The sequence below is a fragment of the Pinus tabuliformis genome, chromosome 9 (assembly GCF_031772625.1).
Source record: "Pinus tabuliformis cultivar Carrire ecotype Pingquan chromosome 9, CPIR1, whole genome shotgun sequence".
NCBI classification, from domain to species: Eukaryota; Viridiplantae; Streptophyta; class Pinopsida; order Pinales; family Pinaceae; genus Pinus; species Pinus tabuliformis.
In genome coordinates, this window is record NC_142307.1 from 1,004,222,949 (window position 1) to 1,004,250,502 (window position 27,554).

The following is a 27,554-nucleotide window of genomic DNA, read 5'->3' on the forward strand; positions in this document are numbered from 1 at the left end:
TGGGATGATAGAGGAGGAAGTCTACAACGAATAGCCAAAGGTCTTTGAGACTCATGAGAGGCGCACACATGTGTGCAAGCTAAAGAAATCTCTATATAAGCTCAAGCAAGCTCCCAAGGGATGGTATGGTCGGATTGATAGCTACTTGCAGCAGATGGGATTCGTCAAGAGTGATGCAAATCCCAACCTTTACTACTTGATGGTAGAGGATGAGCCACCCATCCTAGTGTTGTATGTGGATGACCTCTTCTTGACAACGTCATCAGGGCTCATAGAGGACTGCAAAAGGAACCTGGTAGCGGAATTTGAAGAGGACTTGGGGTTGATGCACTATTTCCTAGGATTGGAAGTGTGGTAGAAGGACGGGTATATCTTCCTTGGTCAAGGGAGATATGCTACAAAGATACTGAAGAGATTCAGGATGCAAGATTGTAGACCCATGTCTACGCCCATGATCACCAACTGGAAGAAGTTTGACACATCAAACGACAAGGATGTTGACCCCACCTTGTATAGACAACTTATCGGTTCTCTCATGTATTTGGTCAACACTCTTAGTCAATTTATCATGGAACCGAAGAGAGTGCACTAGACAGCAACGAGGCACATTCTGAGGTATTTGTGCGGCACAATAGAGTATGGGTTGAAACATACACAAGGGTATAATGTCAAACTATGTCGATTCACAGATGCAGATTAGGCATGACAGGAAAAGTACCTCTGGGTACTGCTTCAATGTTGGATCAGAGATGGTTTCTTAGTGCAACAGGAAGCAGAAGTCAGTGGCACTGAGCTCTGTAGAAGCAGAGTATATGGTGACTAGCACAGCCACGTGGGAAGCTATATCTCTTCGGAAGTCGTTGGTGAGCTTGTTCTGACAAAGGATGGATGTGACCGACGTCTACTGCGATAATCAGAGTTTCATCAAGCTCTCTGAAAATCCCGTGTTCCATGATAGGTCGAAATACATAGATATTCGATGTCATTACATCAGAGATTGTGTGTAGCATGGAGCAGTCTAGCTACAGTATTTTCCCACAAAATAGCAGGTTGCAAATATACTCACAAAATCTCTAGGAAGAGCTAAGTTTGTATATTTCAGAGAACAGCTGGGTATAGTGGAGAATCCATTTTAGTGGCAGGGACAGAGTATTTTGGATGCTTCTCAGTTGCAATAGTTGCAGCAACAACAACAACAATAGTGAGGAGTGTTAGTTGGGTTGCAGTGGAGATGCAGAGTTGACAACAGTACATGTTGTATAGTGTAGTGTCAACAGCAGCATGGTTCAGCGACAACCAATAGCAGATGAATCAGAGTTAGCATAGTAGTTGGGAAATCAAAAAGGCGGAAATATTTTCTTATGTTGAAAACCCCAATGCAGCAATGAGAAATTCTGAGTACAACTGGATGCTGAAATCTAGCAATCCTACAGAGAAAAACACTAGCAAGAATATAGTGAGCAATTTCCCCACCCCACAGGCAATCCCTGACACAACTTCCCTTCAGAAACTCGGTCGTCTGACCCTCTGCGTAGCATGCTTGACGTCAAGCCTCTAACTAGTCTGTGATGAAGTCGTTCTTCCTTTTTTTGGCTGGAAAAATGCTTCTCCGACACTCTGGGACTCCTTCCCGGCATCTAGAACTGAAGTCGTCTTTCCCTCTCAGCAAATCAAACTTACCTCTAGAAGCTACAACGCAGCCCCTGCGTCAGCTTCAACATGGCTCTTCTACCTCTCTGCAAATGCACTCGTTGGATCTGGAATACTTCCTCCAGCCTCGCTGTCTCTGAACCTCGCTAAATGCTTCGATCTCTAGCTCTCTCCAACAACTGACTGCTGCTAATCTGGAATCGATCTGTCAAGAAATCAAATTGCTCAAGTGTATTCCCCATCACCACATCAACCTCCTCTTATAATCTTTTGTTGGAGCATCAACAGCCAAGATTAAAACTTAATCAATGGCTAGGATCATCTCTAGATCGATCCGTCTGAGTTTCTAGATGATTCTCACCTTGACTTAATTAATACTGATTAATTAACCATATTCCCATAGTTAATAACCATATTTTTGTCCACCTTGACTTAATTAATACTGAATTATTAACCATAGTTAATAATTTAATTAAGTCATTTCTAGGCAGAATTTCCAAAAGCGATTTTTGGGTTTTGGAGATCTCATGTATTCTAACCTTTCCACCAAATTTTGTGGCTAGAATACATCTGATGCTACAAAAACTAGCACTCCTCTTAGCGAGGAATGTGTTCTAGTGTTGCACACCCTGCCACAACACCATGTTTATGTATCATCTCCTATCACGCTACTGATGTCTGGCCATACTACCCACCAACCACTGTGCAACTTTGATATATGTTGCATCCATGCTACTGCTGACACTGCCATACTGCTGCCAACACTGCAACTCCCTCTCATCTGTTGTTGCTGCAACTGCAACATCTGTAACTGAAAAGCATCCAAAATATTGAATCAACTGTGCTCAGTATGATGTATCTATCTCCCGAGTCTCTGACTACTACTAGCATTTGCACTATCACTGAAGAATCTACGTTGCTGCTGACTTTGCACTGTTGCCAACTCTGCACTGTGCTCCACAACATTTGACTGCTACTAGTCTCTGCAACTGTCACTCTGGCATCTAACTGCATCAACTGACACTGATACATCCTGCTACTGAATACTATGGGCCCCTGTAGCCAGGTATTGATCCATGAGGTTGACTCCTCAAGGATCTTGCCCAACTGCAGTGCTTTGGAGCTAAAACACCAAGTCATCCCACCTCACCCCTAGAGGTATATCGGCAAACATAGCGAAGTCTTCCTCCAACCTGGAAGACAACCTGTCGATCTCTGCAGAAGCTGCTTGTTGCTCTTGCTTCTCCTCCTTGTCCTTCTTCCTAAGAGGACATTAGGTACTGTAGTGACCGAGCTCACCACACTTAAAGCACTTGACCTTTGGCAGGTGCTTCTTCTTCTTTCTTTGTTCCCCCTGTTCCTAACTGGGAACCTTTGATGCGAGGGCCACATTCTCCTCCTCCTTCACCGTCTTCGATCTACTGCTGTTACCACTGATGGAGCTCTTTAACAGGGCTTTTCTCAAATCCTCCTGTTGCAAAATGGACCACATTTTATCCTCGTTTGATAGCCCATCTCTACCCAATATGCTTTAGGCAAAGACCTGCCAATCCTCTGAGATGTTATTAAGTGCCAATCGCACTAGCTTCATGGGTTGAGGCATTGCCCCAATAGTTGACAGTTGGTCTCAGACCTCCTGAATCCTAGTAAGGAAGGGGTCTATGCCTTCCCCTTTTTGCATCCGGATGAGTCTTAGTGGTAAATCTTCCGCTGCTCGGAAGTACCCTGATATAGCGTGGAGAGAGCATCCCACATCTGCTTGGCAGTATCTTTGCCAGCTATATGTGAGACAACATGATCCCTGACTCCATCTAGAATCAACCGCTTCGCCCGCGCCATCTCTTTCTTATATTCTTTCTGTTGATTTGCATCTTGAGGAGCCACCACTATTGCATCAATGTAGATTTTCAAGCCATATTCATCTAGAAGGAAGGACATCCTTGTCTTTCAGATGACGTAGTTGGAAGCTCCATCCAACTTGTCCTGATCACGAAGCCCATCAATGGCCATCTCAACGAACTGTCGAAAACTTCCGCTTTCCTTTTGCTCAGTTGCTGCTCAACTACTCGCACTCCCTTTTGGAGGGAGAAGATCAGCTCACAACTACTGCCAATTTGCAAGGAAAATCAAACTTCTTGAGACTAGAAGTTCCCTGAGGAAAATTTTCCCTCTATGTGTGCTCTTCTATCTTCCACCCGACGTTGGCTCTGCTCTAGTGAACTGTTGCAAAACACTCTGCATCCAGCTAGAGAATTGGCCAACGAAAAAATCTGAGTTGCTCCCTCTACCTCTAGAATCACTCGATCTGTAAGCATCATTTTTTTCTGCCCCCCTCAGAAAAATCGGTCTTCCTCAATCAACTTGGCCTCCTACCAAAAGACTTTGCTACCCTTCGGAATTTCGGCGTGTTGCCCACACTGAGCAGCGAAATTCCTTCTTATCCGGTTGATCAACTACGCTTTGATACCATGTGAAAATTCCAAACCGGAATCCTATTGCAGCAACTGATATTATTTCTCCTCATTGTTAATTAACTAACAATTTATCTGCTACGGAAAATATCGAAATAAATACACTACAACCTTCACAAACAAAACTATGGAAAAATAATGCGGTGGAAACTGAGAAATGCTAGCACACACCATAAAAATTAACATAGATATTTTTGGACACAAGTCCCCGGAAAAACCCAATATGGGAAAATCGGTGCAACAACTAAGGGATTTATTATTATGTAGTAGTGAGAAATTCTGAGTACAACTAGATGCCGAAATTTGGCAACCCTGCAGAGAAAAATTCTGGCAAAGATCTAGTGAGGAATTTCCTCACCCCACAGGTAATCCCCGCACAACTTCCCTTCAAAAACTCATCCATCTAACCCTCTATGTCAACCTGCTTGACATCAAGCCTTTGACTGGTCTCTGATGAAGTCGTTATGACTTCTGTTGGCTGGAAAAATGCTTCTTCAGCACTCTGGGACTCCTTCCCGACCTCTGTAACTGAAGATATCTTTCCCTCTCAGCGCAGCCCCTGCGTCAACTTCTTTGTGGCTCTTCTACCTCTCTGCAAATGCACTCACTGGATCTGGAATACTTCCTCCAACCTCACTGTCTCTACCCCTCACTCACTGCTTCGATCTCTAGCTCTCTCCGGCAATTGACTGTTGCTACTCTGGAAATCGATCTGCCAAGAAATCGAATTGCTCAAGTGTCTTCTCCATCACCACATCGACCTCCTCTTATAATCCTTTGTTGGAGCATCAACAACCAAGATTAAAACTTAATCAATGGTTAGGATCATCTCTGGATCGATCCGTGTGAGTTTCTAGATGATTCTCGCCTTGACTTAATTAATATTGATTAATTAACCATATTCCCTAAATTTAGCCTTAGAAAATATTTAAAAATTGGTTAATAATCTAATTAAGTCATTTCTAGATGGAATTTCCATAAACGATTCCTGGGTTTTGGAGATCTCATGTATTCTAGTCTCTCCACCAAATTTCGTGCCTAGAGCACATCCAATGCTACAAAAACTAACATTACCTGAACAAACACAACCCCAAACAATAACAAATTTTCAAATACACATAAGTAAACACAAACCTTCGGGATCTTCAATCATTTTGATGCCCCTTTATTCATATGCAACTAGTTGGAAGCTTTTCTTCTTTAATTTCTTCAGCAGCACCAAGACATCCTCAATATACATTCTCCAATTTCTTCTTCAATGTATCTATCATAACTATCATAATATGCCATCCCTCTCAACTTGGGAGATATACTCTTTCTTTTATCCAGGCTACCTCTTTAACTTAGTGAGATCAACTGCTTTCTATGACATCAAAGAATCTTTCATGGCTTCAATCCTTCTTATAAGAGTCATCTTGATTATCATCATTCATATAACTTCCTTCATCATGCTCGCCAATCAAGTCAACTCTTCTTATGAATATCTTCAACATCTTGAAGGTTATGTACCTGCACAACTTAGGCAGCAAGTACAACCAAACACATATAGAATCATGAAGTTGACTATATCATAATCATGCAAGCATTAGATATCAAATATCTAAACTTAGTTAGGTTCATAATCAGGAAGAAACACATTCTTCTATACTTCAACTTTTTGCTCGGGTTTTTGTTACAAACCCCAAATCACATCAGTTATTCAATCAAGATATCAATCTCATTATATCTACGGTCTCAATATTTCTTTCAGAGATATGACAAACTCTTTTATATAGCAAACACTAGAAGCAATTCAAACAAGTGTAGTTTTACAATGCATCTAACGACTTTCAAAATTTATATGTTAGACTTCTACTAGGTTTTAATGCAAATCCTAGATTCCATATTTGAGACACTAAGTCTTAGATATCAACAATCAAAACCAATCATAGCACAATCTAAGGTTTCAACAATATGACCAACTCCTATTAGGGTTTGTTGTAAACCCTAGATTCGTCATCAAGGCTAAACAATATCATTATATCCTAGAATATCAAACTTCTACTAGGGCTTAGTTACAAACCCTAGAATTTACACACTATGAACATCAACAATTAAGTTAGCACATATACATATCTAGGATTTCATAAGCATATCACAACACATATCAGGGAAAACCCAAAACACAAATATCAATACATATAACAATCTTGATCAGGCTAGGGTTTCAATCAGATAGACAAATATACACTTAGGGTTTCATTCCTGGGAACTTACTCTATATAAGGGTTTTGCTCATAAGCCCTAATTTACCAAGAACTCTAAAGGTATAGGATTTCAACACAGACATTACCATCCAAAAGAACTAGGGTTTCCATAACAATACCAAAACCCCAAACATCAAAAGTATTTTCTAGATTTCATCAATAAACCTAAGTAGACAAAGGTTTCATAATCAATATCGGCACATCCTTGGTTTAGGGTTTTACAGAGAACCTTTTTAGGGTTCCATAAGAATGATCAAATGTATAAAGAGGGTAGATTCAATCTAATGATTAATCACCCAAATAATAATCTTTACAATTCAAAGGTCCTAGACATAACGATGTTAGTAATGTAAAGTAGATTAAAGAAATGACTATGCCTTTATTGTGAAGAGAACAAGGCTTATGGTCTAAGACATAACTTTGGGTTGTTTCTTAACAAACCTTGTGTTGATTTTGGGTAGGATCGGATGTGCTCTAGCCACAAAAATTGGTGGAGAGGCTAAGGCACATGAGATCTCCAATACCCAAAAGGGTTTGGGCAGATTCTAAACAGTTTGGGAGATATTAAAATAATTAATATTTTTAATGAAGTCCCTAAGTCTAAACTCAGGGAAATTAAAATATTAATGTGAATTAATATAAAACTATGTTAGAATGGTCCAAAATTCATGGATCAAGCCAAATCTATTCTTAGTCGTTGATTAGGGACTTAATCTCGGCCGTTGATTTGTCAACGAGAAAAGTATAAGAGGAGGCTTGAAGGTCACTTGGAGAACACGCCAAGAGATCAAGATTTCGACCTTTTGGGGCTGGGTTTGCTGAGAAAGTTGAGAGAGTGATCAGGAGTTGCAGCTGAGGGGCAGTGAATATAGAAGCAGAGAGGCAGAGATAGTGTCGGGAGGATCAGCGCAGCAGCCGGGAAAGCTGACGCAGAGGGCAGAAGATGGAACTGCCAGGAACAACCGGAACTGCTGGGCACTGCCAAAACAGTTGGGAAGCTGAGGCAGAGGGCAGAAGACGGAACTTCCGGGAACAACCGGCACTGTCGGGACTGCCAAAACAACCGGGAAAGCTGACGCAGAGGGCAGAAGCCGAAACTACCAGGAACAGCTGGAACTGCCGAGAAATTTGACGCAGAGGGCAGAAGCCGGAACTGTCGGGAACAGTCGGAACTTGACGGGAACTGCCGGAACATCCGGGAAAGCTGACGCAGAGGGCAGAAGCCGAAACTGCCAAGATTTTTCTCTGTTGGGTGAGCCAGATTTGGTACCCAGATTGTATTCTAAAACTACTTAATAAATCAAACCCTCAGATAGCTGCACCGGTTTTCCCACATTAGGTTTTTCCAAGGACATTAGTCCAAAAATAATGGTGTCATTTGTGTTCTTGTTTATGTTTCCTTCAGTTGATGATCTATAATGTGTTGAGCATATATTTGTGTTTATTTTCAGTATTTACATGGTAAATAACCTGTTAATTAATCAGAACAAGTAGGAAGGAATAAATCATAAAGTACATGGAGGGTTTCTAACTGTTAGACTTAGAAACTTCAACACCTTGTAGGATATTAATCTTGAAGAACTTCTACGATGCTTTATTTTGTGAGATTTTCTCTAGACAGCAACTGCAGATTTTCGACGTCCAGCTTCAGAACTTCGACCCTGTAGCAGGGAGAGAATTTCGGTCCCAGCTTTAGCTTAATAACTTCGCATATGTGAGAGAAAGATAGCCCAAAAACTCTATTTCCTTCATCCTACTTCTCTCCTTCTCTTCTAGCAACTACGCACTCTTTTTTGCAACCAGTTTACTAGACTTTTACTGTAAATCGGACTTGATGAGAGAATGTTCCAAATCAAATCGAGTTGCTCCAATATATAGGCTTATGGTGCAGTCGAATTACCCTGTTTGAGGCCGACTTGGTGGAGAAGACCTAAATGACCTATTTTTCAATAAAATAATTTTTCTTCTTTGACAAAAAAAATCCCAAGAAGGGTTCTTTACAATATGACATGGGTTTAGGGTTTTGGTATTGTTATGATGGAAACCCTAGTTCTTTAGGGTTTTTTGTAAATTTCTATGTTATGTATTGAAACTCTAGATCTTTAGGGTGTATAAGCAAGACCCTTGTATTAGCTAAAATGAGGTCCTAGGAATGAAACCCTAGGTGTATATCCCTCTGTATGATCGAAACCCTAGCCTAAATGAAATTGGTGTATTGATGTTTACCTAGCAGATAGTATTATGAAATGCAAAAGCATGATTATGAAATCCTAGATATGCATATGCGAGTATGCCAACCTAATTGTTGATGCCCATAGTTTGTGATTATAGGGTTTGTAACAAAACCCTAGTAGAAGATTGATATTCTAGGATATGATGATATTGTTTTCGATATGATTTAGTTTTGATGAAAAAATCTAGGGTTTGCAACAAACTCTAGTAGAGTCTAACATTGTTGAAACCTTAGATGAATGATAGAATTCTTATTTGATTAAATCTAAGGCTTTGTGTCTCGAACGTGGAATCTAGGGTTTGCAAAAATAGATTCTGTCATATATCTCTAAAATTGAGGCCCTAAATATAATGCATCAAATATCTTGATTAAATTGCTTTAAGTCTTGATGATGTAGTCTAGGGTTTATGACAATAACCCTAGCAAGAAGTATGTGTCTCCTGCTAATCATGAACCTAACTAGGTTTAGGTATTTGATTTTATGCTTCCATTCTATTGACACAACTTTGATATAGTTAGCTTCATGCTTCTGTATATGTATTTGTTTATACTTGCTATTAAAGTTTTTTGCAGGTACACAATCTTCAAGATAATGAAGATGTCTGTTGAAATTTGGTACCGGAGGACAGGTGGTTCCCTAAGGCTTTGATCTTTGGCCTAGGGAAAAGTGTCCAAAAAAATTTAATTTTTCTCCTAAAGTGACTTTATAATTTTTATAAAGTCAAATCTAATTTAAAAGTGACTTTAAGTGATAAAGTTACTAAAGTCTAATTTTAAAGTGACTTTAATAAAGTCAATGTAAAATTAGAAAAGAAAAGTGACTTTGGAAATAAATGACTAAGTGGGTCTTTATTAAAGTGGGGTGAATTAAAAATAGAAAGTGAGATTTAAATGAGCATTTACTCTCAGCCCTAGATCTCAATCTATTTCAGCCATTGGATTTAGGGATTCCCCAAAAGTCACTTAGGGTTAGATTAAAGGAGGAAAAGGTCATTCAATTCTTTCATGAGCAGATTGAGAAAAGGAGAGCAAGAGAGCAAGGGAGATTTCTGAACAGGGAGGAGAAGGAGGCAGCAGCTTGGCACAAATTCCAAGGCAGCATTTTAGCAAATCCGTACAGCCAATGTTTTAAAACTCCGACTCCGACTCCGACTCGGCCGAGGGTCGACTCCGACTCTGACTCGGTATCGACTCGGCCGACTCGATTTCAATGACTCGGTCGTTGTAAAAAATACATTAAATATTTATTTTTTATAAAAACACATAATTTTAAAGATTTTCATTCATGTTTCCAAACACACAGCATTAGAATATAGATAGAAGACAACGTATTATCAAAGTAGGCTCATGAATATATCCATTATATCAAAATGGCACCCAGTGCATTGTCCAATACATACACGATGATGATATAGAGATCAAAACAAAAACAAATAACCAAGGAGGCTATAAATGGCCTCTACAACAAAACTCTGTGACCAGTACTACTGGCTACTGCTAGAGTTGCCAACATCATCTGGCTCAGTGTTACTTGGGAGCGGGAGCGAAAGTGGGGAGCAAGAGCGAAAACGGGAGCTGGAGCGACATTTTCAGAAGCTCCTGGTTTGGGAGCGAATCCTAGAGAAGTTCGACAACCAATGTCACTAACATCAAGGTACAAAGAGGGATTGGTGCTCTTGGTTAAATACGAGTTCCATACCCTAATACAGGACAAAATTCAATGGAAACATTGCAATCCTCCAATCCTGAAATCCTGAAAATTTGTTAAGTCTGCTGAATTTTGAATGAAATCTAAAATTCTACTTTCTCCATATGAAATCCAATGAGGCTGGAACCACTCTCAAACATCCTGAGTCATTTCATGGTAATGTTAAAAATTTAAGTAAAAATATGAAAATGAAGATTAAGGAGAATGTCACTTTTACTTTAAGAATTTAACATTACCATGAAATTTGAGTAGCATATCAATACTAGGAGAGGTGAATGGACCCCAAATAGCACTTAACCAATTTAGAAAACACCTTGGAGTCCCCAACAATCAGCTAAATGTTAAAAAGTTAAAAAAAAATTAGAAAAATCGTTGTTTTTTGTGGGGACTGGCTAGATTTAATGACTCGGCCGAGTAGATGTGGAAACGGTCGGGTTGACCGAGTCATGATTGACTCGGCCGAGTCATGCAATAACTCGGCCGAGTCAATCATGACTCGGCCTCCCGAACTGGTTTTTCTGCCGAGTCATAAAATTCTTCAATGACTCGGATCAACTCGGCCGTTTCGGATTCGATTCGGCCGAATTTTAAAACTATGCGTACAGCTGAGTTAGCACACAGTGAAACGCGGACATTGGGCACGTTTTTCTAGAAATTCGTACAGCAAGTGCACAGAAATTGAGGAGCAGAAATCCGTACAGCAAGTGGATGTACCTTGGCACGCAAACCGAGGCAAATCCATATAGTCGTACGGCTGTGTTTTTCTGCACGCAAATCGAGGAAATCCGTACATCGTATTTAATGGCAGCTTGCACGCTTTTCTACGAGGCCATACAGCATTTATTGTTGTTCTGTTTTGTTGTTGCAAGTTTTTCCAGTTGGTTGTGAGGCACGAAAAACGAGATAAGTTGTAAAATTTGCTTGCTGATTTTTTGCTGAATATTTCTCACTATAAAAGGCATTTTCCATAAATAAGAAAGAGCTCTCGAACTGGTTTTCCCCAAGAGTTGTAGGGGATTTTTCCAGGGCCACCTTAACCAAAAATCACTGTGTTTAAATGAGTTAAATGGTTGTTTGTACCTGCTGATTTTTTATTTCTGCATTTTCCAGCATTCTGTAATTTTTCCAGAATTTGTGTTTTCAGCAAAAAAAAAAATTTCAGTTGTTGAATATATGGATATGGGAAAGGGCATTTAACTATTATGGGAGAAATAAGGTGAAACTGAAAATCGGGGTGGGAAATGAGAAATTTTTACATGGTATCAGAGCTTGAGTGCTGAAGTGCAGTTTGGAACAGCAAGGAGGAAAATTACAGCCTGTTGACTTTTCACTCAGAAAATTCGAGCTGATTTTTCACAAACAACAGGTTTGTCTTTACTACAGCAGTGCTATTTTTCAGTTTTAGAATAGCAGGATGTCATTGGGATTGAGGGTGGAGGATAGGTTGGATGGGCATACAAATTACAGCGTTTGGGAGGAGAGAATGCAGAGTATCTTTGAGAAGGCAGAAGTCTGGGACATCATGGTGCATACCACACAGAACCCTGTAGTTGTGCCTACCGATGCTACTCAGTAGGCTGCTTATAATAGAAAGAACAACAAGGGCAAGAGACTGATTCTAGACGGAGTCAAAGACCATTGCATTCCTCATGTGAGAGGAAAGAGAAATGCCCATGAGATGTGGACAGCATTGTCCAATCTCTACCAAAGTACCAATGAGAACCGGAAAATGGTCCTGAAGGAGAAGTTGAAGACCATTAAGATGGGTAATGATAGCGCAGCTGGATATCTCACAAAGATTACTAATGTGAGAGATGAGTTGGCAGCAGTTGGAGAGGTCATTCCACCCACTGAGTTGGTGCGGATTGCAGTGAATGGCCTCCCCCGTTCATGGATGAAATTTGCTGATGGAGTTTGTGCACGTGAGACCCTTCCCACATGTGAGAGGTTTTGGGATGATTGCATTCAGAGAGAGATCAGGAAAGGTCAGCTTGGGGCAGCCAAGCCAGTTGAGCAGGATGAGGATGTAGCATTGTTGGCAGGAGGCAAGAAAGGCAAGGGGAAGAAGCAGGCTTCCACAAGCAATGGTGGGGGCAAAGGCAAAGGTAAAGGTAAACAGGGTAACACACAAAAGGACTATTCTAAGGTGAAGTGTTGGAATTGTCAAAAGATGGGACACTATGCAGTTGTGTGTCCGGAGAAGAAGAAGAAGGGGAAGGACCAGAGTTTGGCAGCTTCAGCAGAGGTTGAGGACTTTGCAGATCGTTTTGACTGAGAGTTTGGATTCACTGCGTGTGAGTTCTCTAGTGCAAGATCACCCGCCACACAGGTTTAGAGGGAGCATGCTTTTCCCTCGATTAGCGGAACATCTTCGGGTATTTGGTATGTGGACAGTGGGGCTTCACGTCACATGACAGGAGTCCGTGAGTACTTCTCAGAGCTTTCAAAGAGTAGCATTGATATAGAGGTAGTACTCGGTGCTGACAGAGTTGTTAGAGCAGTCGGTATGGGGAAACTGACATTTCAGAGGGAGTCCAAACCTCCCTTGAAGGTGTCAGATGTTCTTTATGTGCCAGGGATGAGGAAGAACCTCATATCCGTCTCAGCTTTGGAGGACAGAGGATATGAGGTACTGTTCAGGGGAGGACAGGTGTTGATGTATCCCAGGGGCACTCCAGCTGATTCAGCTAGAGTGATAGGTGTACGCCATGCAAAGGTGTACAAGTTTGTATTCCAGCCCCTTTTGGCATTGAGAAGTAGTACCGACAGCAGAGCTAGCAGTTCTGAGCTGTGTGAGATTTGGCACCGCAGGATGGGGCATATGTATCATGGAGCCTTGAGGACCTTGCGGGAGATCACTACAAGTGTGCCAGATTTCAGTACTGATCACTTTGATACTTGCAGAGGATGTGCGATGGGCAAGTTTGCCAAATCCCCTTTTCCCAGCAGTGACAGCAGAGCGACTAGGATACTTGATTTGATTCATTCTGATGTGAGTGGTTGAATGTCTCATGTTTCCTTGAGTGGATATGAGTACTATGTTTTATTCATTGATGATCACTCCAGGAGGACCTGGATTTATTTCTTGAAGACCAAGAGTGAGGTCTTCAAGCGGTTTCAGGAGTTTAGAGCTCTTGTGGAGACACAGACAGGTCGGAAGATCAAGTCCCTGAGGTCGGACAATGGGGGAGAGTACACCCTTGGAGAGTTTGTTGACTATTGTGCGGAGGCAGGCATTAGGAGGGAGTTCACTGTTCCTTACAACCCCCAGCAGAACGGGGTTGCGGAGAGGAAGAACAGATCCATCGGAGGGGCTGCCAAAGCCATGTTACATGATCAGGGGTTGCCATTGTTCTTGTGGGCAGAGGCCTGCAACACAGTTGTTTATTTGCAGAACAGGAGTCTGCATCGTGCCTTGGGGCACATGACTCCAGAGGAGGCTTTTTCTTGGAAGAAGCCTAATGTTGGTCATCTTCGTATCTTTAGGTGCATTACATACTCCTACATACCCAGGGAGAAGAGGACCAAACTAGAGCCCACAGCAGAGAAGGGTATCTTTGTGGGCTACAGTGAGACCTCAAAGGCCTTTCGGATTTACATTCCTGCACAGAGGAAAGTTGTTGTCAAGCGGGATGTAAAGTTCGAGGAGGACAGGGCCTTTAGGAGGTCATGGGAGTCAGAGTATCTGGATCAGCCAGACACTCAGCAGCAGTTGAGTCAGTCGCAGGGATCCAGTGGGCAGGGATCAGGAGGATCCGGAGGTACATCTATGAGGATGTCATGTCCGTCAGTGAGCAATGGCTCGCCGAGCCAGAGGGGTGGTGCTCCGGGTAGCATGCAGAGCAGTCCACAGAGCAGTTCACTAGGGAGTCCACTGATGAATAGTTCACACGGTACCTCAGCTTCTACAGGTTCAGATGCAGGAAGGAGGACAGCATACAGACGGTCAGGAGTTCAGGCTCCTGATGATGATGATGAGGAGGACGAGTTTCATTCTCCAATGGGAGAAGTATGCTCAGGGAAGAGGAAGCCCAAGTGGCTTCAGGACACCTTGAGAGATGCCACATCTGTTGCTAACCCTAAGAGGTCGGTCAGAGAGAGTAGACCACCTGAGAGGTTTTGTAGCTATATGGCAATGGCTACCAGCATCCTTGACTCTGAGCCTTCTAGCTATGAGGAGGCAGCTAGCCAGCAGGTCTGGAGAGAGGCCATGCAGGAGGAGTATTCTTCTATCATGAAGAATGATGTTTGGGAGGTGGTGCCGAGGCCTGAGAGCAAATCCATGGTTACTTCCAGATGGCTTTACAAGGTAAAGCATGCTGCAGATGGCAGCATTGAGAAATTCAAAGCCAGATTTGTGGCTAGAGGGTTCTCCTAGGTAGAGGGAGTTGATTATGAGAAGACCTTCGCTCCCGTGGCTCGATATACTTCGATCCGCTCCATTATATCGATAGCAGCAGAGATGGGTTGGAAGATCCACCAGATGGATGTGAAGATTGCTTTTCTCAATGGCTTCATACAGGAGGAGGTGTACATTGAGCAATCACAAGGCTTTGAGGTGCATGGGAAGGAGTCCCATGTGTGCAGACTGAAGAAGGCCCTTTAAGGCCTGAAGAAAGCTCCCAGAGCTTGGTACTCCAGGATAGATACATACTTGCAGGGGATGGGTTTCACAAAGAGTGAGGCAGATCCGAACCTTTACTATATTGTGATAGGTGAGGAGCCTCTCATTCTGGTGTTGTATGTGGATGACTTGGTCATTACAAGTGCAGAGAGACTCATAGAGCACTGCAAGAGAGATCTTGCGGCGGAGTTTGAGATGAAGGACATCGGCTTGATGCATTACTTTTTGGGTTTGGAGGTGTGGCAGGAGGAGGGGCATTTCTTCCTAGGGCAAGGGAAGTATATTGTGGACATCCTTAGAAGATTCCACATGGAGGATTGTAAACCCATGTCGACACCGATGATCACCAACTGCAAGAAGCTTCATGCTTCAGATTCCGAGTTGGTGGATCCCACATTGTACAGGCAGCTGATTGGTTCCTTGATGTATTTGGTCAACACTAGACCAGATATTTGTTTTGCAGTTAACACGATGAGTCAGTTTATGTGTGAGCCTAGGAAGGTTCACTGGGGGGCTGCAAAACACATTTTGCGGTACTTGCAGGGGACAGTGGATTATGGTCTAGACTACAGGCAGGGGGATGGAGTGAGATTGGCAGGTTATACTGATTCTGATTGGGCAGGTTGTGCTTCTGATAGGAAGAACACTTCAGGGTGCTATTTTGGGTTGGGTTCAGCAGTAGTGTCATGGTTCAGCCGGAAGTAGCAGTTAGTAGCATTGAGTTCAATGGAAGCAGAGTATATGGCAGCCAGTCTAGCTAGTTGTGAGGCCATCTGGCTTCGCAAGATGTTGTTTGACTTATTTGGTCAGCCGTTGAGACCTTCAGTGATTTACTGTGATAATTAGAGTTGCATTAAACTCACGGAGAATCCAGTATTTCATGACAGGTCAAAGCATATCGGGATCAAATACCATTTCATCAGAGACTATGTTTAAAAGGGAGCTGTGAAGCTTGAGTATATTCCCACTGATGAGCAGGTTGCTGATATTCTTACCAAAGCTTTACCACGGGGCAAGCATGACTACTTCAGAGACAAGATGGGTGTGGTGAAGAACATCTTCCTCTGTAAGAGGGAGTGTTGAAATTTGGTACCGAAGGACAGGTGGTTCCCTAAGGCTTTGATCTTTGGCCTAGGGAAAAGTGTCCAAAAGAATTTAATTTTTCTCCTAAAATGACTTTATAATTTTTATAAAGTCCAATCTAATTTAAAAGTGACTTTAAGTGATAAAGTTACTAAAGTCTAATTTTAAAGTGACTTTAATAAAGTCAATGTAAAATTAGAAAGGAAAAGTGACTTTGGAAATAAATGACTAAGTGGGTCTTTATTAAAGTGGGGTGAATCAAAAAATAGAAAGTGAGATTTAAATGAGCATTTAATCTCAGCCCTAGATCTCAATCTATTTCAGCCATTGGATTTAGGGATTCCCCAAAAGTCACTTAGGGTTAGATTGAAGTAGGAAAAGGAGGAAAAGGTCATTCAATTCTTTCATGCACAGATTGAGAGAAGGAGAGCAAGAGAGCAAGGGAGATTTCTGGACAGGGAGGAGAAGGAGGCAGCAGCTTGGCACACATTCCAAGGCAGCATTTTAGCAAATCCGTACAGCTGAGTTAGCACACAGTGAAAGGCAGACATTGGGCACGTTTTTCTAAAAATCCGTATAGCAAGTGCACAGAAATCGAGGAGCAGAAATCCATATAACAAGTGGTTGTACCTTGGCACGCAAACCAAGGCAAACCCGTACAGCCGTATGGTTGTGTTTTTTCTGCACACAAATTGAGGAAATCCATACATCATATTTAATGGCAGCTTGCACGCTTTTCTAGGAGGTCGTACAGCATTTATTACTGTTCTGTTTTGCTGCTGCAAGTTTTTCCAGTTGGCTATGAGGCACGAAAAACGAGATAAGTTGTAAAATTTGCTCGCTGATTTTTTGTTGAATATTTCTCACTGTAAAAGACATTTTCCAGAAATAGAAAGAGCTCTCGAACTGGTTTTCCCCAAGAGTTGTAGGGGGTTTTTCCAGGGTCACCTTGACCAAAAATCACTGTGTTTAAATGAGTTAAATGGTTGTTTGTACCTGTTGATTTTTTATTTCTGCATTTTCCAGCATTCTGTAATTTTTCCAGAATTTGTGTTTTCAGCAAAATTTATTTTTTCAGTTGTTGAATGTATAGATATGGGAAAAGGCATTTAACTATTATGGGAGAAATAAGGTGAAACTGAAAACCGAGGTGTGAAATGAGAAATTTTTACATGGTATCAGAGCTTGAGTGCTGAAGTGCAGTTTGGAACAGCAAGGAGGATGATGAGCGTCCAAATGAGGTAGATGCTCCTTCTATTTATATGCAACGTTGAAGAAGAAAAGACATGACTTTTGGGCTTCTGAGACTACATTAGTTTGTTGGCCGACCTTGACAATTTGTCCATAAAAAAAATAAATTCATAATTCCATTTATACATGTCAGAATGAGATGATCTTTAAATCAATCCTACACCTCTTCGAAAGAGAAATCCAATAAAAATATCAGCTTCATCAAAAGAGTTGTCCATGGTGGATTTTGGCCCTAGTTGCCAAATTTAATAAAAAGACAAAGATGTGGGATGTGTTCCTTGATGATATGGGTTTGGACAGCAGTGTTGAGTTGGCATTGGCCAACGTGGATCTTAATGAGCCAGTGTTAGAGCCTGTCACTTTCAATGATGGTGATACTCTTGAGGGATCATCCTCCACACCAGCAGATTCAGAGAGTACATTGGATATAGAAGAAGATGCATAGGAGAGATTTTGATGATGATGATTGATGAGCTACTTACTACCTTGTAGTTGTTTTGTATTTTCTATTTCTATTTTCCATTGGGATTCCTAGTCAGAAGTCTTCGGGACTCAGTACCTATGTAACACATTTTGATCTAGATGACTTAATGAGAAAACTGCAGTTTATGGTCAATTTCTTGTATTTCTCGTATTGGATCATTGATGAACCTGTCATGATTGTATTTGTATGCATAATGTTACAAATTTACAATGTAGAATCTAGATGTATGTCTAAATTTGTATCATCATGAGAATTTGTGTAATATATATATATATATATATATAGTGTGTGTGTGTGTGTGTGTGTCCTATTCCGAGGGGTCTACGTGCCCCGTGTCATGAACTCGAATTTGTGTGTCCTTCATGTCCTATGTCTGGTGACTTAAGACTCTAAGTGATAAAATTGTTGCTGATCGCATGCCTAAACCCTGGTTTCTTGCAAATCCCTACAAATAAATGCAAATGCAAAGAGCATTCCAATCCTAACTCATTTGGAACAAACTATCTTTTCCAACCCAAATGAACAGCGAGACAGAAATCAAATATTGTGGAATAATAGGAGGATGGAAGTGGTCACATGCACGAGTTGCAAACACTCACAATTCACTGCATCAGGATCTTGCTAGGTTTTTGCCCAAGTGCTTACTATGTCCTAGGCATCTTTTGCATTTTTCTTTTTTTTTTTATTTGTAGCTTCATATGCTTTTATCTTCTTTTAGCTGCATTAAACCTCTTATGGAAAATTTCCAGGCCTCACTTAGAGATGAGGATATAGGGTTCCAGTCCCAATGGAAAATGACAACTAACCCAAGGAATAGATGCGGATAATTTTTCGTGGGTATCAAGGACCACAGAATCTGAGACATCTTCACAGTGCCCTTTAATAAGGTAATACCAAAAGAATAAATATGATTGCTAAAGAACCAATTCTAGCAGCCATTCTCAAGAAATATATTAAGAGCATTCAAGCCCTGTGCAAAAGTCAAGTGGAGAGATTAGGACCTTGTAGAATAAAATATCAAGGACAATTTGCCATGATATGCTAATGTAGTCAAAGCTATTCATAAGCCCAAACACCATCCTAAATATATTTCTACAATGTGGAAGTCTACCTGTTGCTACACAAGAATTAGAGCTTGTTGAACATGCTCTTTTAATAGTGATATTTTCTGTTTGTTGTCATTAACCCCATTGCAACAAGACTCCAAAATGAAAGTTTGTAACCATAAACGGAAATCAAAGAAATCATTTTGGTGGACACACAGTAACTATTGTTGTACCCAGTTTAGTTCATAATGTTGCAGTCTCGACGTCTACCTGATATTACATCTTATTTTGGGCGTTCTTAATTTGCTCTTTCAAATTATGTGAACCAGGTGTTTCATTCCTTGATAATTGATGGTTGGAACAAGCTCATGAAGATTTATAGCCATAAAGGTCAATTAAAGTAAACAATTTGGTAGAGACATGGTAAGTGGTACTGTAACCATTAACTCTTTGGATGTTCTTTTAAACATATATTAGCAATCTCTGTTGGCCCATCTGTTTAGAGATAACAGGCGGTACACATATTAGTTTTGTACTTCCCACCAACATAAAGAGCTCCTTCCAGATCTTACTCATGAATTCTAGATCTTAGTTGCTAATTATTGTTCATGGATAACTGCAAAGCCTGTGAATTTCATTTGAATCAACCTGCTCTACTTGACCAATTTAAATGTGACTTAAATTATATACTTGACAAAGCTACTGGAGACGTGAAAGAATAGTAGTTAAAAAATACAAAAAATGTCTACATACTTTTGACTGGCTATCCAATAAAAAGTGAGTCCTCTTCCAATCTTAATGTAGATACTCATACATAAAGGCATTGTTATTTTTTAATAATGCACAGAATCAAATATATCATAATGTTCTCATAGTAACCAACAACGGAGCACACACATACTACAGAAAAAATGAAAGAATACCTGAAGTTCAGCACGATCAGCATCAGTCCCATTCAAACGTAAATGGTCGATTGCTGGATCAAGCACCTTCTGCCATGGCCTCATTGTTAGAACACCAGCAAAAAGGACATAGAGATCCTCACCTGCACCTAATTTGATACTATTCTCCTTGATCCCTTTGACATCTGCAAACACAAGAGCCTGCACACAAACTTTGAAGAACCATTAGAACCAGAAATGAGGAAGATATTTGGAAGGCAGATGTCACAGGAGCAATAAAAGATAATGTATTGGGCAAATCAAAACTCCAAAAGTAGATTTAGTCACCTTCCAAAGCTTAGCATAGTGCGCCCGTGTTAATGGGTCAAGCACCCTGTATAAACCATGGTCAAGTAATACCAATTGTGGCTTTCTTTTACCTGCATAAATAAGTAAAAAGTCAACATTTGGACAAATGTTCATGCCAATGGAGATTCAGCTCTCTACAAGGAAAAGAACATGACAGATAGTTGAGGAATTAGATTATGGATAAATAGAATACTGCTGTTCTTTTCTGCTGTTGTCATTATAACTAAATATATCAAAGGAAAATGTAATGCCTACTTGAAGCAAGATTTAAGGATAAGCATATTGTTGCTGAAAAAATGGTCTTAAATATTGTTGTGTTTGAGTTATATTCTTTGCACAATTAGCTACACAGGATTTGTATGCGGCAGGTGCAGCAGAGGGTTCAAAATGGGAGCACAGTCACCACCCCCCCCCTGCCTGGGAGTGTAAGGGTAGCACCCCCAAAAAATAATTTGGGCAGCCCTTTGCTTCTGTTTTTGGCAGTTTGGGCACATGGTTTTCACTTTTAACAATATTGTGGCACATGGTGGTTTAGCCCATGGTTTTGTAATTTCAATGAAGGAACTACAATTGTAATTTAATCCAGGATTAATGGATTGGGGTTTATGGATGCCGCAGGAAATACATGTGTATTGTAACATTGTAACGATAGGATATTGTGAAAAATCTTTCTGGTTCTCCCAATTTTGGGTTTTCAAGGTAAAATCCTTATGTTAAATGTGTTTGTGCGCCATTCCATCTTTTCTATTTTTATTAAAAATCTGTCTGTAGCAATTGACTGTACAGAGTTAAAACCAACATTTGGTATCAAAGCAGTTTGGCTTCAAGGGAATGCCTTTGTGGCCAAGGGTTTTGGCTCAAGCCTATGATAGGCCCTATTATAGTGGGAGATCTATGGAATTGATTCTTGAGGTGAAAGGAAATGGTGAGCAATTCAGAGATAGAGATCAAGAAACTCAATGGGAAAAGTTTTGACTTGGGAAGCTCAAAATGGAAAATCTTTTAGTGGGCAAAGATCAGTGGATTCAATCTGGGTACTACACTAGCGGGGATGTCAATAAAAGACTAGACCAAGTTGGATCGTAAGGCAAACAGCACAATATAGTTGTGTCTCCTAGATTAGGTATTATTAAATGTTTCATGGGAAGCTACAACGAAGGGATTGTGGAATAAGTTAGGGGCATTGTGTCAATCTAAGTCCTTAATGAACAAATTTTTCTTACGGAAGAAGTCGTATAACCTGAGAATGAAGGATGGAGATGTTGATTTTTCATAGGTCTTCTACTGATAATTACTTCTAATGATTTTTGCTTTAAATCCATTCATATTCACATTCATCATTAAGTAATTACATAGAAAATCTTCAACAGTAAAACAAGAATGACAGTAGGATCATAAAGAGAGCCAAACAAGAAACACAAAGCATTTTACCCTAGGAAAACCCACATGGGGGGGAACCCAGCAACCTTTTCCTTAGGGAAATTGATCAATTCAACAAGAGATACATCTAATCTTAACAGTCCAATGCAAGGTCAAACTGACCATAAGACAATTCTGGCCAAGATATAGCTCACATCTTCTGAGGTATCTTCGTAGGAAAACCCACATGGGGGGGAACCCAGCAACCTTTTCCTTAGGGAAATTGATCAATTCAACAAGAGATACATCTAATCTTAACAGTCCAATGCAAGGTCAAACTGACCATAAGACAATTCTGGCCAAGATATAGCTCAAATCTTCTGAGGTATCTTCGATGGTCTGTGGCAGCGACTTTAGATCTTTTGAGGCAGAGAAAAGGCTCGCATCTTCTAATTATATGGCTCACATCTATGGCAGTATATAGCTTGCATCTGCGGCACTATATAGCTCGTATATGTGGCATCTGAAGCTCGCATCTCCTGAGGTATATTTGTATGGTCTGAGGCAAACAATTTGGAGATTTGTGGCTAGAAGTGTATCTCTGAGACAGCATATGGCATATCCCTGAGTTAGAACGAAGGCCATCCCTGAGGCATGCGAAGGGCACTTATGAAAATCATCGCTGAGGCAGTGAAGAGACATGACAAAGTATGTTTGTGGGCGTGATTGACTCGACTAGGAGGATGGACATTGGACCAGGTTTGACCTAGTTAGACTTAGACGTGTCTCTGTTCAACTAAAGAAATCTCTATTGAAAAAGGTTGTTGGGATTTTCCCTTTAAGGGTTTTCCCAGGGTAAACCTTTGTGCTATTTGTGTGGACTGTCTCTTTATGATCTCGATGTACTGATGTGTTATATGTGTTGAAAAATGTAACTAGGTTCGGTCTTCATAATGACGTGTAATTGTGATTTTATGTAATTGATGTAAAGAAGAAAAATAAAATTCTTTTTGTAATGCTTGTCTCATGGGTTTCATGAGCAAGGAATTTTAGTTTTAGAAATGGCTCCCATTTTGAGCCCTTAGGATTCTATGTAATTGATGTAAAGAAGAAAAAATAAAATTATTTTTGTAATGCTTGTCTCATGGGTTTCATGAGCAAGAAATTTTATTTTTAGAAATGGCTCCCATTGTGAGCCCTTAGGATTGGTCATAAAGTCAAAAGAGTCAATTTCAAGTATGAAGGACCCTTCTTGGGCATGTTACATTTGTATATGAGTCAATGAAAATGTCAAATAGCCCTCCAAGACCAAGCTCAAGCATCTACTTCAAGTCAGCCTTAAATAAAATAATTAACTTACTCCAACAAACATGTCAGCTCACCCACTGTTCAAGTCGGCTTATTATGGAGGCTCCATCAACTATAAATATGTCATATCCCTTCTCAAAAACATTAATCATAGGGTGTTGCTACACATTTTTGGCACAATTTTGACTTAGGAGGATGACCCCACACTTAGACTTAGGAACCATGGGGCAATTTCGACTTTATTTAGCAGCTAGTGGAATGTGGGGGCCATCCACATGAGGAATTCGAGGTTGGCCATTCGATGTGCTTGGAGGAAAATCGAATGGGTGGATGGAGGGGCCCACATGAGGCTAAGGAGGCCCAAGGTAATAAAAGGAGGATCAGCTCTCACTTTCGAGCCATCCAGGGTGCTTGGAGTTGGATAGCACAGGGAAAACTAGCATTTTGGAGGAGTTTGCAGTAGGATTTGCAAGTTGTTCCTTGAAAGTCGAAATTCGCAGTTGAAGCTGGGGAGAGGCTCCAAGAGGGCCGAAAATCCAAAGTCAAAACCAGCTAAATTCCCTTCTGGGTTTTTCTAGGTTTTTTTGGGTTTTTCCAAGGAGTCTGGGGTTAAAAGTGCACAATTTTCTGGGCAGTTTTTGAGCACCTTCCAGCTAGTCGAAGTTCAGCAGGGCAGCAGTTTACTGTAGCAGCACAATGCGGAGTGGTGCAGCAGCTGGGCAGCCTTCAGCTCAGCTATTTTTCCACCTGGGGTTGGTCTTGCTTGTTCATTGGGATAAGCCCAGGTGCACCATCCCATTTCATATTGTATCTAGCCTGCAGGTTTTTAATAATATGGCTCAGCGGTTCCTTATTGGCAGTGTTTTCATGGACGTTTGATGTGTTTTTAATTTTTATATGCTATTGCACAGTTTATTTGCTTAATATCACTTACATTCCTATTTAGGAACATCACAGTGGTATCAGAGCCTAGTTCTTGGCTCAGGTGTGGGGAGTGTTTCCTATGAGAGAAGGGGACCAGCAAAACATCACCTACCGTAGGCAGAGGTACAAGAGCAGAGAAAGGGAGTTAGAAATTACTCCAGACACGAAGGGAAGAAGGAAAGCAATGGCCGGAGAGGAGGAAATGACAGAGCCCAAGAGCAGGTTGGAGATGGCTTTCGATAGCCTCCTAAGGGCCTTGAGTGACTTGGCCAAGGGGCAGAAAGACATGTTGGAGGAGATCAAGTCACAAAACAGAGAAAGGACCACGCCTAGAGGGTTTCTATGTGGAGAAACTTCTGGGGCCTCTCATCCTTTCGATCACCCCTCACTAGCAGTGCAGCGCCCTTCAGTCAGTGTGTCAACTCGGGCTACACTACCTTCTTTCGTGCCAATGGCACAAATCGAGCTTGCAAGGGAGGAAGATACTCCTCAGATGGGGGATTACTTCAGAGAGTGGCAGACCATGGATGAAGACTTCAAAGAAGCCCTCTCCTTCAGAGATTACTGCAAGCTCAAGCAGAGTGAGAGGAACAAGGGGTACGGAGGACAAGGGACCCATAAATGTGAGCTGCAGAGAACCATAGGGAGGATGTATTTCCCTACTTTTGATGGCACTGCCAAGTGCACGATCAGGGCTTGGGTTGAAAAGATGGACACGTACTTTCAACTCAACCGAATGACAGAGCAGGAAGCCATTAAGATGGCCACACTGCACATGGAAGGGAAAGCCCATGATTGGTGGTTCCATGGCTTCACCACCTTAGGGCATGCCCAGATAGTTTCTTATGAGGACTTCACGCAGAGGGTGGTGGAGTGATTTGATCAGAGGGATCTGGAGACATATTTCAGGGAGTTGACATAACTACGCCAAACTGGCAACCCAAAGCAGTACTTTTCAGATTTTTTGCATGTGTCAGTGATGGTCCCGGATCTATCCGAGGCAAGGAGGGTATATACCTTCATTGAGGGCTTGCTTGAGCCCCTGCATGGACTGATGAAGTCATGCAAACCCTCCACGTTGCAGGAAGTAGTCTTGTTTGCAAGAGATCTAAAGGGGGCCATCCCCAAGACTAGAGCACCATTTCCTGCACGGACCCCTTTCCCAGAGAAGGGGCATGAGACTAGACCCCCACCACCGAGGACCACACAGGGGAGGGTGCAGTTAGATGAGGAGACACAGAAGGACCTGTTGTCGCACAGATTGACACAACAATGCTCAGACCGGGGGCTGTCACACTGATCCCCGATCTCTCCGTTTAAGCTTGTCTCCTGCGGCTAAGGGGGGTAGACCCTATGAGGTGATGAAGACCAACTGTCGACTAGTCGGTTTGGGAGACACGAAGAAAAGAGCACTAATTTTGTTTTGTTAAATTGAAAGACCAGTGCCTTGTGGGTTTGATGTTTAAACGATTGTTTACTAGATGTTGCAGAGATGTAGACCATGCACAGCAATCATTTATCATCAAATAACTTGAACGATACAAAATATCCAGCAATTAAGAATTTCGAAAAAGATAAATGCTTCAAACAACCACGCAATTATGAACATCGACCAGATATCATATTCATGCAGCTAATCTTTACTCATGAGCAGACTCGCATAAATTGATAAATATTCATTCCACATCAAAAAATTTGAGTCTCAGCTGGCAAAAATATTCCACACTATTTTTTATGCTTTTATGATTTTTTATTTATTAATAAAATCTAAGAAAGTTATAGCTATCTAAACTAAACCTAAAGCTTAAAAATTAATAAAATTAAACTATCAAAGATTAAATTTCTAAACATAAACAAAACTTTTAAAATCTAAAAATTTAAGTTATTCTAATACCAAAAGCTAAAAAAAAAAAAATCTCAAAGGTGAAACATATATATATATATATATATACATGAAAATATAACCTAAGTCAAAGAAAATTAAAAAAAAAAATTAATACGAATCAAAAATCTAAAGCAATCGAATTTTTTTTTTATATAAAGGGAGAACAAATCATAGAAAGGTATTTACGCTATTAAATAAAAACCTAAGTAAAAAAAAGGAAACTGAACCTACGTTAAAATTACCTGATCACGTTGAAAACAGAAAAGAGATGCTTTCGTAATGGCGTGAATGGAACGATTCGATCAACACCCTTTGCTGTAAACACATAAATCGAGATTCTTACCTGGCGTCCACGGGAGAAAGATCTGGTCCTTCAGAGAGCCTCAATCGATTTTTTGTTTGTCTGCGGAATGCTTGACGGCGGACAGAGAGAAATTCTGAGCGTTTGCAAGTGGGGCAGGACATAGCTACTATCTGGAAATGCGCTGACAAGGCCACGGATTGATGCGTAGCTTGGAGAGAGTTTCAACGGCAGGTTGCTGAAGGATTGGAGCACACTTGAGGGGTATACACCAGAACACACCCACAAACTGGCCCGCTATCAATAAAAATCGATTCAACAAACTGCATTAACCATGATTCTGTTTGCTTGTTGCGCAGGTCAACGAAGGAAGCTACGGGTCAGTTTCTTGGGCGTAGGTTGGAAAGCTGATGGAGGCTGCACACAGCAGTAAAACAACCTGCCCTCTCTCTCTGTTGTTTGATGGAAGCAGTGGATCGATTTTGGGTGAGCAGAATCATCCACGCAGCACAAAAATATGGTAGCCTCGATGAGGAGCCAGGAATACGTTGCAGGATAAGGAGATTTGTGTAGCCAGGTCACAAAGGAGCTTGAAAAACTTCCTCCTCTTATGCAATGAAAATCCCTTAGATTTGGAGAACAACCGACATTCAAAACCCCTGCACAGCGAAAAAGTGTAGATAAATCTTGAACTCCTCAAAAACCCTGCAACCATAAAAAAAAATGTGCACAAAACCAAAATTTAAAACCCCAGATCAGCTAAGCAAAATTGCAGTGCTTGACTCTTTTAACAGCCAGATTTAGCAATAACAGCAGTAATATTATCAAAGAAAAAAAAAATCAGATTTTTTACTATGAAGAACTTCATAAAATCTCTCATGCAAATTTTGGAAAAAATAGACTAAATGATAAACCCAGGATCAAACTAGCTGGGCTCTGCAAGGAAATGCTTGCGGGAGTTGGCTGGTTCAGCCGAGAACTTCCCCAAATTCCCACTAGTCTTCTTCAATAAGGGTTTCCTGCACAGCGCGCTTCAACCATCAGCTAGATCTCAAAAAGCAATGGAGATACCTGCCATTACTCCAGAAACCCTAATACCATTCAAACCCTAGCAAGTGAACAAGATACCTGTGCTTAACAATACTCTATATTAAGCTGTTATTAATGGCTGAAAATTAAAATATGCAGAAAATAAAATAGCTCATAGCACTTCCAGAGAGTAACACCAGCAAGATTTGAACCCCAAAGTCTTCTTTTATTAGCACCAGAAAAGAGTTTACAAGAGAGCTTCTTCAGCACAATACTCACAGATCGAATGGTCTCAAATGACCCCTAGCACCCTATTTAAAGGAAAAGATCCCAACAGCTAGTTCAAGTGATCCATGGCAAAATGATCTCGACCGTCGATGAAGATCAAGATATCTCTTGATCTCATCCATCGAATTTTTAATGTATTAAAAATTTGAAATTCTGCATTTATTTACTCAAAATATTATTATTTTATTATTTTTAGGTTTTTTTACTTTATTATATTTTTTTATTTATTTATTATTTTTTAATTTATTTTTAAATGGATCCTTGAACTTAGCTTTTGGGAAAATTACCTAGGACCTAGGACTTAGGACTTACGAGGGGATTAAAACATTTCTTATCCCTCAAGACACTTTACATCCCAAGGTGGGAAAACCCATTTGACATAGACCCTCATAAATCACCCAGTTCTGCGACACA

The 27,554-nt window shown here is 40.9% G+C and overlaps 1 protein-coding gene across 3 annotated transcripts in view; it reads right to left on the reverse strand.

Annotated features, from left to right (window-relative positions):
* ATH9 (ABC2 homolog 9) overlaps positions 1-27,554 on the reverse strand; it is a 274,795-nt gene that overhangs the window by 87,914 nt on the left and 159,327 nt on the right. For all 3 annotated transcript variants that reach the window (XM_089439644.1, XM_089439643.1, XM_089439645.1), the window contains 2 exons: positions 20,026-20,117; positions 19,720-19,899 (listed from right to left, as the gene is read on the reverse strand). In XM_089439644.1, coding sequence (XP_089295770.1) covers positions 19,720-19,899; positions 20,026-20,117 — 272 coding nt within the window. The remainder of the gene's footprint in view (positions 1-19,719; positions 19,900-20,025; positions 20,118-27,554) is intronic.